We start from the raw sequence: 14142 nt of genomic DNA, 5'->3' as shown, positions 1-14142 counted from the left end.
GCTAGAGAAACAGCATTCCTCTCCAAATCTGAGACAGTTTCAGAATTTTTAAAGACTTAGTAGTACTCGCTAATCGCTATATGGCATAGGCAAACTGAAAAGGTCAAACGGTATCCTTGAAACACAAACGTAGAATTTTTGCAACACGACCTTCGACTAAGATTTGTAGAAGCCATTATGAAAAGGCTCGACCTGGCTCGATCTTTATGTAAACAAAAAGGGTATATGGTTATGGTTAGTTCTTTTTAGCCTTCTTCTTTTATCAAGACTTTATGTACATAATATATTAAACTGCTTAATTATTTTTGGAAATTGAGTTATTGTTGACAATTCTGAACAATTAAGGACGTCTTGTAGGCTTTTTTAAATCTTGATTTAAAGCTTAAACTGACAGTTCTTGTATGGATCTGACAGGACTTAAGACCACTTAAACCTAGATTAAGAAGCCTGCAAATGCACGTAAGACTGTGTTTCTTTATCAACTTTGATTTAACTGAAAAAGAATCCCCTAAAACTAACGGAAATAAAGAAACACGACCGATACTTACCTACCTACTTATCGTATCGTTGCATCTTTGTTTATTAATTAACAGGTAGACCACGTGTATAACATTATTCAAAGTTAACTGCCAGTCTTTCTACTCGAGCAGCCTGTGGGATAGGTACACTAAGAAGGCCTACAACGCCCTGCGTGTGCATAATGCATTCAGGTTGCTGTTAGGACTGCCCAGGTGGTGCAGTGCATCGCTGATGTTTGCAGAGGCCCGCACGGACGGTTTTCAAGCGCTCATGCGTAAGAAGATCATCTCGTTGCTGGGCAGACTCAGGAAGAGTACTAACAGCATCCTGAGTGTCATAGCTGATAGGTACGACTGCCCCATTCTGGCGTACTGGGTCGGTCAAGTAAAGGCTGTAGCGCGATTTAGATTTAAGTAGGCGATAAACTAACATAGATTAAGAATTACTAATACTATTATATGGATGTAATAACGTCTGAAATAAAATTTAATTTAATTTAATAAACTTGTTAAAACACTTCGTACTTATTAGTGGAACTTTAATTGCTTTACAGGGCATGGTGTACAAAACCGCACAGTCAGCGCTACGACAGCTTTTCTTGTCACGTCCCTTCGTCACTTGACAGCATTAAAGGATCGTCGAAAGATGGTTGAAGCTCTGAGAGAAACTACGCAGTTTAGGCAAAAGTTTATTATAACTTAGTATATAATAGCCAACTGGAGTGTTCTCGCAAATTACAACATAGATAATTCACTGATCGCTTCGTTTTTCGAAGCTACTTATAATAGTCGATCCGATAAAACAGAAATGTCCAAGCCTATTTAAAGCTCGTTTGAACATCATTAACGTTGGATATTGTTGATGGAAATACTCTAAATTGAATAGGGATACTGAAGAATTGTCGTAAGCTATTAAGCTTTAAATAGCGATGGCCGTATATCACGAACACTTACTGCCCTGAAAGAGTTACATGTTAGTTTATTGTTGCGTTCCAAACCTTGAAGATATTGATCAACCAGTTAAGTCGCACGCCGACGCCTTTAGACACTATTAGACGGCCTTAAGACATTATTGCGTTTAAGTGCCAAAATAGGCTGTACGTCTACAAGACGTAGGTACCTTGAATAGGTACAATAGGACATCTAGATTTACTTCGATCGTTTTACTGATTTGGGGTCAAACAAATCCCTCGAGAGGAAATGCCAAAGGGCATGTAACATGGCCAGACAAGATAAATTGTGAACCGGAAAAAGACAAAGATTGCAGGTAGAGGCGGGTAACCAAGAAACGACACAGATAAAAAAGGATGGAACAAAGAAAATCGCGAACAGGATGGATTTAGAACAGATACAACAAGAAGTAAGAAAGGCTGCCCTCCATAATTCTGTGTGAAAAGAAAAGGGCTGCCAATAAACATATTTGCGAAGAGGAACGTCTTGCATATGAGTTTTGTAATATTTGGGATATGTAGGTAGGTACTAATTATTGTTACCTACGTCCTGTACTGTTTTTATAATTACAACGAATACTACGTAATTTATACCGTATATTTATTTAATACTACATGTATCACATCCTTCATTTCTATTTGAATAAAAAAATGTTCAATACCTTACTATTAATTTACTTTTTTTTTGTCGCTTAGGTCGGTGGCGAAAGGATGCGGCAGGGATCAACCCAAATAACTCCTCGGAGCACTCCCCGTTGTACATGCGATAGAGGAATACTGTCAATATCTTGATTTTATAATAAATAAAAACTAGTCTTTTTAATTTAATGTTGTTTATAATCCGATCTGGAATAAATAACAAATAAAACGTATTTTAAAATACATTATGAGTATTCATCATACGAGGGCCAGAGATCTTTTTTTTGCCCGGGAGAAATCTGCTGCCAGATACCCCGTCACCACGGGGAGGCGATGAGGTTATGTCTCGTGAAGTGTCTTGTGTGAGGGATAACAAACTACAAACGTAGCGCATTACGTCACACTGCACTTATTTTTGAGGGGTAAATGAGAAGTTGCTCTACAATTTCAAGGCATAACTTGATTTGTACAAGAGAATGTATGGATATTATCCATTCCTGTATCACTCTGCGTTCGTTCTGGGTTGGGTTGTGTACTTTGCGTTATAGACGTAAAATGCCCTTATTAGTAGGTACATTTTTGTCTGCTCTTGCGAAACAGAATTGAGAATCCGACTACTCTTGAACGGATACGTTTCTTTGTCCCCGATCAATACGTGCGAGCAGGCGACCGCCGGCGCCATCCACTCTTCACTGTTCCAGAGGGGCCACACGAGGCGCGCCAGGAACTCGCCCACCGCCAGGGCAATAGCCCTGCTTAACCATCTGCTGGACAAGCACCAGGATACTGACGTACTTGCTGGGACTTGGCACTCTGTGCTGGCTAGTATTGTGAAGTTTTTATCCAATAATAATTTGTAAAGTATTCAAATCCGTTTTCTATGTTCATATTTGTGATGTTATTTCCGGTAGGTATTGTATTCTTCATTATATCACTAGCGTTTACCCGCGGCTTCGCACGCGTAAATCATTAGATACAGCAGTTGAATTGAAATTCCGAGATTTTATTAAATTCTCGTGGGAATTCCCTAAAACTACACCGTGGTTTTGATTGACGTCAAATTAAGTCACCCATGCCAAATTTCATGACTAAACACAGCGGTTATTAGTTCGAGATTTTATCCCTATCCCGTGGGAACATCGGGATAAAAATTAGTTGGTGTTATTCCAGACGTCCAAATTTCATGACTTGCAAGCGGTTGTATTTAGAGATTTTATGTTTTAATCCATGTTATAAACTAACTTTTTGCCAAATTTCATAGAAATCCGTCCAGCCGTTTCAGCGTGAAGAAGTAACAAACATACTCACTCACTCACAAACTTTCACATTCTTACTTTTCTTACTATCTTACTAATATCTTATCTTACTAATAATATAAACGCGAAAGTTTGTATGGATGTATGTTCGTTACTCTTTCACGCAAAAAATACTGAACGGATTTGAGTGAAATTTGGCATACAGGTAATATATACCCTGGATTAACATAAAGGCTACTTTTTATCCCGATATTCCCACGCGATAGGGATAAAATCTCGAAATACCAACCGCTGGGCTTTGAGTCATGCAATTTGGGATGTAGGTAGCTGGACGTCTGGAATAACACATAAGCTACTTTTTATCCCGATATTCCCAAGGGATAGGGATAAAATCTTGAAATTTCAACCGCTGGGTTTAGAGTATTGAAATTTTGGATACCTAGTTGTTCTTGACACAACCTCAATGAAGACTACGATCTAAATTTTGGGAATTCCTAGAGGAATTTTGTAAAACCCCGGAATTTTCGAATAGTTTAGCCGCGGGTACTCTAGTTTATCATATTAGTAGGATTATTCATTTGTGTTTCATGTCGATTTATGTGCAGTATGTAACGTAATAGACGTTTTGGTTTTTCATACTGTAAGCCTATTATTGTATTGTTTTGAATAAATAAATAAATAAAAATAAAGATTTATCTTACGGGTGAACATCGAATATACGAGAGCCCGCCGCTCGTAAATTGGGCCTTCGGCTGTCAGTAATTGAAAATCAATACCTGTTTAATGAAAACGGGAGGTGGAAAACAAATATGCGTGCCATTTGTAATAAGAAAGATAGGTACTTTACATTTACACTGGATGGTAAATTTAATCGTGACATGAAATAGGTTTAATTTTATGGGTTTTTTAACATTACTTTTAAGGATATATATCAAACTAGCTTTTGCCCGCGACTTCGTCCGCGTGGAATAGTAACTTTGGAAAGTGTTTAAGTTATTTAGGGTACCTATTCTGCCAATAATAGCACATAGAAACCTCTACGGTTTACTGAAAATAAGCTATTTTAATACATGCTTTATATCTAAACTATTTTTTTTTTGTTCTTCCATTCTTTCTAAAACATAAATATTTTGCGGGTAGCCATATTTTAGCAATACGACGTGTATTCTACCCTGCCAACACAAAAGGACTAATTCTTCATAGTGAACTCTTGACATCTTACGTCCTTTATTGTAAGTTAGGAGGGTAGGATTATAATTAAGACGTCATTCTTACTAAGCATAGCTACACATTTTTCCGATAAGTATACTTATAGTAAATTTGTTTGGAATTCCTTAAGAACTTTCATCCCCATATTTTCAAGTATGAAAAATGTCGAAATGTGAAAAGAGCCGGAACAAATGTTTTTTAGGGTTCCGTACCTCAAAAGGAAAAAAATTGAACCCTTAGACCCTATATCCCGTAAACGCGCGGAGTATGTATCAAGTTGAAATCAAAACCTTAAACTCAGGTCAATAGTCCCGGAAGCTGTGAAAAAATCGAACTTCTAAGTTAACGCAATCAAAAGCTAGTCATTAAAAAAGTGTTTCCATACAAATCGCCTTAACTGAAAAAGGTTTAGGGTACTTCCGGCTGTCCTAGAAACTTGGAATTTTGTATAAAGGTAGCTCTATTAGCAATTTTTTTTCCTAACACTGGATATTCATTCATAAATACCTACGTACGGAACCCTTGATGCGCGAGTCTGAGTCGAATTTAACCAGTTTTTTTTGTTCTTATCGAATACCTAAACATAAAGATTCATCGATTTATCTTTGATAATGACGACGTTCCATATAAGTTTTCATCCCCTCGCAGGTAAAATTTTCAAAAACGCTTGAACAAATATCTATTTTATTTTTTATAAGTGCCCAAATGCAAAGTTTCATAAAGAACCATCGATTTATCTTCGACAATGACGATCTTTATATATAAACTTTCATCCCCTATTTCACCCCATACAGGAAGAATTTAAAAAAAACGCGCGAACAAATGTCTATTTATCTCTTAATCACGTGCCGAAATGGCAAGTTTAATAAAGACTCATCGATTTATCTTCGATAATGACGACCTTCCATATGAACTTTCATCCCCTATTTCATCCCCTCACAGGTCGAATTTTCAAAAAGCTCTTACAAATACCGACTTATTTTTTATTAAGTTCCTAAATGCCAAGTTTCATGGTTTTATCTTCGACAGCGACCAACTTCCACCATACAAACTTTCATCCCCTATTTCAACCCCTTAAAGCCTCTTTTTCGCGATAAAACATAGCCTATGTTCTTTCCCATGGTCTATTCAATCTCTGTACCAAATTTTATCCAAATCGGTTCAGCGGTTTTGGCGTGAAAGCGTAACAGACAGACAGACAGACAGACAGACAGACAGACAGACAGAGTTACTTTCGCATTTATAATATTAGTATGGATTGAGAAGTTTCATGCGGCGCATTCTTCTTGGGAATGATGGTCTTTCCGAAAGAGCTGGTAGTTTAAAAAAATTACGTGTAAAAGTGCCCATTGCGGCCTATTTACTGAATAAATGATTTGAATTTGAATTAGAAGTATATGCTTTATAGAGGACCTTAAGCAACGAATATAGGTACATGCCTATCACGCACTCGTCCTCTCTCTCGTTTAGATACAATAACCCAGATATCGTAAGATCGTGTATTTTACGACAACTTCCAACGTTTCCAATATTCCCTGTCGTCGGGAGCTTATCTTGGTGAGACTGGGATACGCAACGTCGTCGCGGCCTCTTCAAATTTCACGGAACAGAAATTTACAGGTTACTTAGAACCCTGGGCGGATTGCGTAATGTACACACTACAAGCTGGTGCCTGGCAATCATAAGCCCTCTTTATTGGCTCCGTTGACCTTGTCCCACCCTCTGCCACAACGCATAAAAAGTTAAATGTGTCTGGCAAAGAAAAGAATGTTAGATAAGAAAAACCTTCTCAACTACCCGCCCGATCGCTTAATTGTCCCCGCAGTCAATTTCACGTAAGTGGTTGCCATTTTGCGAAAGTAACAGATTTCGTGGTAATATTTTTCTAACATGACTTGGCCCACACATCAGCTAAATAAGCTCCGTTCATCTTTACAAGCCAAACGTAAACTTTCGGCCATGAAACGCGAAAAAAATTGTTAAGTAAGTTAACATCAACTTCTAAACTAGCTTATTTGTAAATATAGATAGATACATATTTATCAGCGAAACTTTTCCGAGGGCGATGTCAGCTCCAATGAGTACTTATTTCATTTCATCCCGCTCCAGCGGGCATTGTCGTGTTCGTGTCTCTAATTTGACACGATAATGGGTATAGATTCAGTTTAATATAGTTTTATTTAAATTGGTAAAACTTGGGCAATATAAGCTCTGTAACTAGTGCAGTCGCCATCATAAACATCAGAGCTGTCTATCTGCTCAACTGATCTAACTAATATAACAAATGCTAATGTGTTTGTTTGTCTGTTAGTTTGTTAAGCTTTCATGTATGGAGATAGTTTAGAGACCCTGGCCTGAGAACAAAGACAAAGATAATTTTTATCCAGGAAAAGTTTCCGCGAGTGCGCGTTAAACGAATTCTTGGCGACTGTACACAAATTGCAGTAACGGCGGCTACCCTTTGTTCTCTTTATCTCCTGCTGCAAGTCGCTGCATTGTAGCAATTAAAGAGTGCGCCAAGTGCGACACTGCCCGAGAACAAAAGACGCTGCTTAGTAATATCCTCATTAGTGCTGGCCGTTACACAACATCGGCGACGGTCGCCACCCACGACAGTAGGACCGCCAGCGTTATAAGGACACGCTCTCATTCCCGACATCCTGTGGGAAGTGGGACCACTTGCGTCAGTGTCGCCTAGGACCTCAGTCTAGTCTGCGTAGACGATCTGTCAGACGATTGCTCCGAAGATACATAGCTGCCATCGCAAATACTAGTCACCTTCGCGACACGTTGCCACGAAGGGTTTACTGCGATAAATCAACTGCAATTCAACTGACAACTGACCTTCTATCCGAAGAACATCTAAGTACCATGCATTTAAGAGATCTCTATCGCTGCGTTAACTATGTGGAAAATTAATGACTGCGTTGCCGTCTAAGTAGCGGAATTCACAAAGCCTGTGAATTTAACCGAGTAATTTGTTAAGGGTCCCTCTAGGCCTATTTACCTCATATTTCTTAATTTCACACTCTAGCGGAGACAGTCGGACATTGGCACGCAGGTTAACTATTATTGAGATTTGTGACATGTCAGTCATTCCGTATATTAAATCCAATTCAGTTAATTTTCAGGTAGGTATTCCGAATAATTCCTAATGAGAAACAGTGGAAGCTTTCAGTTACTTTTTCAGTAACTTCGCCTTTTGAACAGGCAGAGTTCATATAATATAAAGGTACAATTTTTTTTTGTATATCCACTAACGACGCTGAAAAACGAGACGCAGAGGTTATTCAGTGAGCTCCCATTCATTAAATCCATGCATAATGTGATACGAGTCACAATGTTAGGATGGGCGAGGAAGGCCGCACTATTCATCCATTGCCAGTGTGACTAGCTCTATATTCATCAATTCAAATCATATCCAAACCTTTACGTTTGCAAATAAAGCGAGCGCATTTTGTGAATCACAAAGGTTACAAATACGCGCTAATGTTATATATTCCTAGTTGGAGCGTGTTTAAAAATTTGCAATGGCATCGTTAAATGGCGATTGCTTTTAGTTAATGACATTTTATTCCAAGTCTAGGTAATCGATAGTGACGATGAAGAAAATGCTCTAAACGTTGAATGGGACAGCATCTTCAACCCATACATAAAAATAAAGTGCTAACAATTTAACATGGCGGAACAGTGCCGTGTAAGAAAATAAATCAGTACAAGAATAGCATTGCCCTCATAGGCGGTTTCCGCTATAAAATACAACCTACAGGGGTCTCACTGGAGGATTTCGCCCGCGGATGCGATATTAACCTTGAGCGAAGATGAGCGGTTCTTGGAGCGTGCTGTGTGTCCTTTGACACAAATGCGGATGTGCTCAATTGGCGCGGCCGTTATCGAACCGCGCTAAACACCACGCAAGGCTGCGTCAGCGCACTCTTCCGATGTTTCTAGTATTGGAAGTACTCGAATATGGTTTTTTAGAGGGATGTCTACAGCATCCTCTACGTTTAGGGGCGCTACTATGAAATTCGAAAATCGAAGTTCGTATCGTACCATCCTAGAATTTTGCACTTGGTAGTTTAGGGCTTGTACTGTCACCTTCATTAATATCTGCCACAGCGGAGCCTGCGAAATTCCTTCCTAGTCACGTCCTTAGAAATAGAGTTGTATCAGATGATTATGCACGCTTTGTTATGTCAGATTTAGGTGCTGGTGATTGTACCCTCTGTTTTAATACCCTCTAGCTAGGGTTTCAAATTAATGGACAGTGAATGGGTAGCGAAAATCTTCGTCACAGTTATAGAACATGTTGAGTTGATCATCACATCAAAGTCGGAATATAATTTGATATCATGGGAATTTTTAATAAAATCGATATGAGACCCAGCACGGATTTGGGACTAAGAAATTCAATGTTGTGTGTGAAGTCAGAGACACCATTGAATTTCTTTGCTGGTGTATACAGGTTTCCTCATGATTGCTTTCCTTAACCCCAAAGCTTGTGATATTTCAAATTTATTTTGTGCATAAATAGCTCAAACTTACAACCTTCTCCTTGAAAGGCCAGAGGTCAAAATTCTAAGATTTTTGCTTGTTAATAGAATAGAGCAGAATCTCAATTTCCGCTATCTAACTTTACGCTGATGCTGAAACTAATTAGCACTGATGAATAACTGGGTTAAAAATCTGTTTACTCAACTTCTAGTCTCATTTGAAATTGGTTGCAATTTCCAAAATTTTAAATAGAATCTACCAACACTGCCAGCACAGGTCTTCTGTTAGAATGTGTGGGTTCGCAGGTGGTAGGACCTTGTGCAAGGTCCGCCCGGATTGCTACCACCATCTTGCTCGCTAATCCTGCCGTGAAGCAGCAGTGCTTGCACTGTTGTGTTTCGGCGTGGAGAGTAAGACAGCCGGTGAAATTACTGGCACTTGCGGTACCCCATCTTAGGCCTCTTGGTTGGCAACGCACCTGCAATACCCTTGGTGTTGCTGGTGTCTATGGGCGGTGGTGATCTCTTACCATCAGGAGACCCACTTGCTCGTTTGCTATCCAGTCGAATAAAAAAAAATATAAAAATAATAAGATTGTCAAACTACAAGAAAAGCTCTTGATTTCCAATTGGATATGGATGGAATGGGTAGGTACTCTGGAGGGGTGACATGTAACTAGCAGTGCTGCTGCAAGCATCAGCTAGCAGCTGCCTGCCCCAGAATTGATTCACTCCATGCCAATGTTAGAGGCATAAAGGTGTATAGATATATTTTTGACATCTTGGTAAATTAAAGTTAAGGTAGCTGTGAAGGGGGAATAATTATTAAAGGGAATTGTTTCATATATTTGCCAGTATTTATGCACCAAGTTGATTGCATAACATGCACAAATTTTATTGCAATGCTAAAATAAAAACATTCAACCAATAGACTGAACATGATAAGACCTTATATTCTGTATAAGAAATGTATACTCTCCGGCAAAAAATACCGATTTTGCATACCTACATTTGAGGGCCTTATTTTTTGCTGCCCAGTATATTAAAAAATTATATCAATGACTATTAGTACTCAAAAGTCTCTTTTATTTAATAAAATAAACGTATTCCTCTGGTTTATAAGCAAGAATTCGGTTACTATTCAAATTTAAATTTACTACAGTTCAGCATTTTAATTAGGTACTATGATTTTAAGTTTAAATGTACGGAACATTGATTTTAAATAAAATCGGTAGTTTTTTTTTATTGCTTAACATTCCTGTAGTAATATTTTTCTAAAACGGCTTTTACCGGCTAAGAGTAGTAACGACCATTTCTTCAGTAAAAATCACAGGTTAAGAACGCCGATTATAAATCATTTCCATGGTAAAATAGAGCCTTAGTTCATTGGCTACAGTTTTAAGCTTGCTAATTTTAAACTTTATGTGATAAAGTTCATAAAATGTAATCCCAATTGGACTCCCAACCAGGGCGTGGCCTTTTCTAGTTAGATAAATTAGAAAAAAGCTACAAAAGGCTTAGAAAAAAAGTTTCCACACAATACGAATCACATTGCATAAAAGGCATACAATTCTGAGACAGTAACAAAAAGGAAAGAAGGAAAAAAACTCAAAAATATTCAGTACTCACGTCAAGAGACTCCTTCGACGCCATCTTTCACAAACAATTTGACGTTTATATCAAAATCGATAACAAAGCAAAAAGCGTTTCGTTTTGATCTTCCTCTGTCTGATCAACAATTAGAAGTGGCATTAAAATTAATTAACACATATTTTTAGAACGAAATCTCCTTCACTACTTTATTAATGATGTTTTTATCTTAGTAATGTACAACAGGATAATTTTCGATCATTACTATTAGCAAAAGAGATTCGTTATCAAAACGTTTATCATACTTAGAAAATACAAATAGTTTGTTTCCAAAAGTATTAAAGACACAGAATACATTTGTGCATTTTGCATGTGTTTGTAAGAAAAAAAACATTAAATTTAAAAAAATCAAAAAACCCGACTGCCTTAAAAACTAAAAGTTGACTAAAAGGAAGAAAATAATTCTAGTGGTCTAGAACTCTGTCAAGAAGCTCATTTAAGGTTCAACAGTCGGGACCCATTACCAAGATTTTTTGAGCTGGTTACGATTTGAATGGGTCCCGACTGTTGAACCTTAAACGAGCCTCTTGACAGTTCTAGCCCCAATCTAGCCCACAAGGTACTTTATTCTCTTTGCTAGCCCACTAGAATTATTTTCTTCCTTTTAGTTTTTAAGGCAGTCGTTTTTTTATTTTTTTTAATTTAATGTTTTTTATTTTTTACTTTTTGATATTTCTGTGAAAATAGTAGATTAAAAGTATTATAACACATATATATTTAGAATGGGCTAATTATTAGCTTTTATTTGATTCCCATATTGTTACAATACATTTTTTTTTTAATTCTTTGCCATATTTTTTTTCGCAGACGCCATATTGAAATATTATATACCCTATGTCATTCCGACAGCTATGACGAATTCAATGATACCTCATATGTTACAATCCGTCCAGCCGTTTAGGCTGCAGCGAGGACCAAAGAAATGGACATACATACCCACATAAATACATACATCCCTACTTATAATATTATAAATGCGAAAGTAACTCTGTCTGTCTGTCTGTCTGTCTGTCTGTCTGTCTGTCTGTTACGCTTTCACGCCAAAACCGCTGAACCGATTTGGATGAAATTTGGTACAGAGATAGAATAGACCATGGGAAGAGACATAGGCTATGTTTTATCGCGAAAAAGAGGCTTTAAGGGGTTGAAATAGGGGATGAAAGTTTATATGGTGGAAGTTGCTCGCTGTCGAAGATAAAACCATGAAACTTGGCATTTAGGAACTTAATAAAAAATAAGTCGGTATTTGTAAGAGCTTTTTTGAAAATTCGACCTGTGAGGGGATGAAATAGGGGATGAAAGTTCATATGGAAGGTCGTCATTATCGAAGATAAATCGATGAGTCTTTATTAAACTTGCCATTTCGGCACGTGATTAAGAGATAAATAGACATTTGTTCGCGCGTTTTTTTTTAATTCTTCCTGTGTGGGGGTGAAATAGGGGATGAAAGTTTATATATAAAGATCGTCATTGTCGAAGATAAATCGATGGTTCTTTGTGAAACTTTGCATTTGGGCACTTATAAAAAATAAAATAGATATTTGTTCAAGCGTTTTTGAAAATTTTACCTGCGAGGGGATGAAAACTTATATGGAACGTCGTCATTATCAAAGATAAATCGATGAATCTTTATGTTTAGGTATTCGATAAAAACAAAAAAAATGGTTAAATTCGATTCAGACTCGCGCATCAAGGGTTCCGTACGTAGGTATTTATGAATGAATATCCAGTGTTAGGAAAAAAAATTGCTAATAGAGCTACCTTTATACAAAATTCCAAGTTTCTAGGACAGCCGGAAGTACCCTAAACCTTTTTCAGTTAAGGCGATTTGTATGGAAACACTTTTTTAATGACTAGCTTTTGATTGCGTTAACTTAGAAGTTCGATTTTTTCACAGCTTCCGGGACTATTGACCTGAGTTTAAGGTTTTGATTTCAACTTGATACATACTCCGCGCGTTTACGGGATATAGGGTCTAAGGGTTCAATTTTTTTCCTTTTGAGGTACGGAACCCTAAAAAACATTTGTTCCGGCTCTTTTCACATTTCGACATTTTTCATACTTGAAAATATGGGGATGAAAGTTCTTAAGGAATTCCAAACAATTTACTATAAGTATACTTATCGGAAAAATGTGTAGCTATGCTTAGTAAGAATGACGTCTTAATTATAATCCTACCCTCCTAACTTACAATAAAGGACGTAAGATGTCAAGAGTTCACTATGCAGAATTAGTCCTTTTGTGTTGGCAGGGTAGAATACACGTCGTATTGCTAAAATATGGCTACCCGCAAAATATTTATGTTTTAGAAAGAATGGAAGAACAAAAAAAAATAGTTTAGATATAAAGCATGTATTAAAATAGCTTATTTTCAGTAAACCGTAGAGGTTTCTATGTGCTATTATTGGCAGAATAGGTACCCTAAATAACTTAAACACTTTCCAATGTTACTATTCACGCGGACGAAGTCGCGGGCAAAGCTAGTATTATAAATGCGAAAGTAACTCTGTCTGTCTGTCTGTCTGTCTGTTACCCTTTCACGTCGAAACCACAGAACCGATTTTGATGAAATTTGGTATATAGGTAGTTTGAACCCCAAGGATCAACATAGGATACCTTTTATTCCGGTAGAGGGCGCCACCGCGCGATAACCTAGATCCGCGCAGACGTAGTCGCGGCATAAGCTAGTAATATTATAAATGCGAAAGTTACTCTGTCTGTCTTTCTGTCTGTCTGTTACGCTTTCACGTCGAAACCGCTGAACCGATTTTGATGAAATTTGGTATATAGATATTTTGAACCCCAAGGATCAACATAGGATACCTTTTATTCCGGTAGAGGGCGCCACCGCGCGATAACCTAGATCCGCGCAGACGAAGTCGCGGGCTTAAGCTAGTACTTACATACATACATACATACACTCGAAAAACATAACCCTACTTCGGGCAGTCGGGTAAAAATAATGGCAGTACTTTGATTCAAGGTGCGGCCACATACTGTCGCTAGTCGCTCGTTTGCAGCGATAAATCTGGACCAGCTGGGCTACTCCGAAACTCGAAACTCGAAGTTCGTGTCATGCGGTCCCTCTGACACTTACACTGTTTGATCCGAGAGTGAGAGGGACCGCACGACACGAACTTCGAGTTAAGAGTTTCGTAGTAGCCTTGCTGATTAACCTTAATGTCTGTCAAAAAAAGAGAAGAAATTAAAAAGTGGCAACACTGTAGTGTCATCCCTTTCAAACCCTGTCAAACCAAAAAGGGAGGACACTACTGTGTTGCCACTTTTTAATTTCTTCTCTTTTTTGACAGACTATAAGTTTAACTAAGCTTTCTGTGTGTTTGTTTGTTCGTACATTAAGAATAACTTCTGAAAATACCAATTGTTTTTTTTCTTCAATTTTCTCAAAGAGAAAAATTTGCACTAT

At 37.8% G+C, this 14142-nt stretch overlaps 1 protein-coding gene and 1 long non-coding RNA gene across 6 annotated transcripts in view; one reads left to right on the top strand and one right to left on the bottom strand.

Moving 5' to 3' along the window:
* The window catches only part of Atpalpha (sodium/potassium-transporting ATPase subunit alpha), a 65850-nt gene extending 55054 nt beyond the window's left edge, over positions 1-10796 (bottom strand). For 2 of the 5 annotated variants that reach the window (XM_074094514.1, XM_074094515.1), the window contains exon 1: positions 10695-10795. In XM_074094514.1, the coding sequence (XP_073950615.1) occupies positions 10695-10718 (24 nt within the window). In that variant the 5' untranslated portion in view covers positions 10719-10795. Of the gene's footprint in view, positions 1-10694 lie in introns of all 5 variants that reach the window. The other 3 variants (XM_074094516.1, XM_074094519.1, XM_074094521.1) reach the window with 3 other exon arrangements.
* Positions 1-14142, top strand: part of LOC141432771 (uncharacterized) — an 89291-nt gene that overhangs the window by 52227 nt on the left and 22922 nt on the right. The window lies entirely within an intron of this gene.

Source organism: Choristoneura fumiferana, chromosome 11 (genome assembly GCF_025370935.1).
Source record: "Choristoneura fumiferana chromosome 11, NRCan_CFum_1, whole genome shotgun sequence".
NCBI classification, from domain to species: domain Eukaryota; kingdom Metazoa; phylum Arthropoda; class Insecta; order Lepidoptera; family Tortricidae; genus Choristoneura; species Choristoneura fumiferana.
The sequence above is the reverse complement of the archived record's forward strand: the minus strand, read 5'-3'. Positions and strand labels throughout refer to the sequence as shown.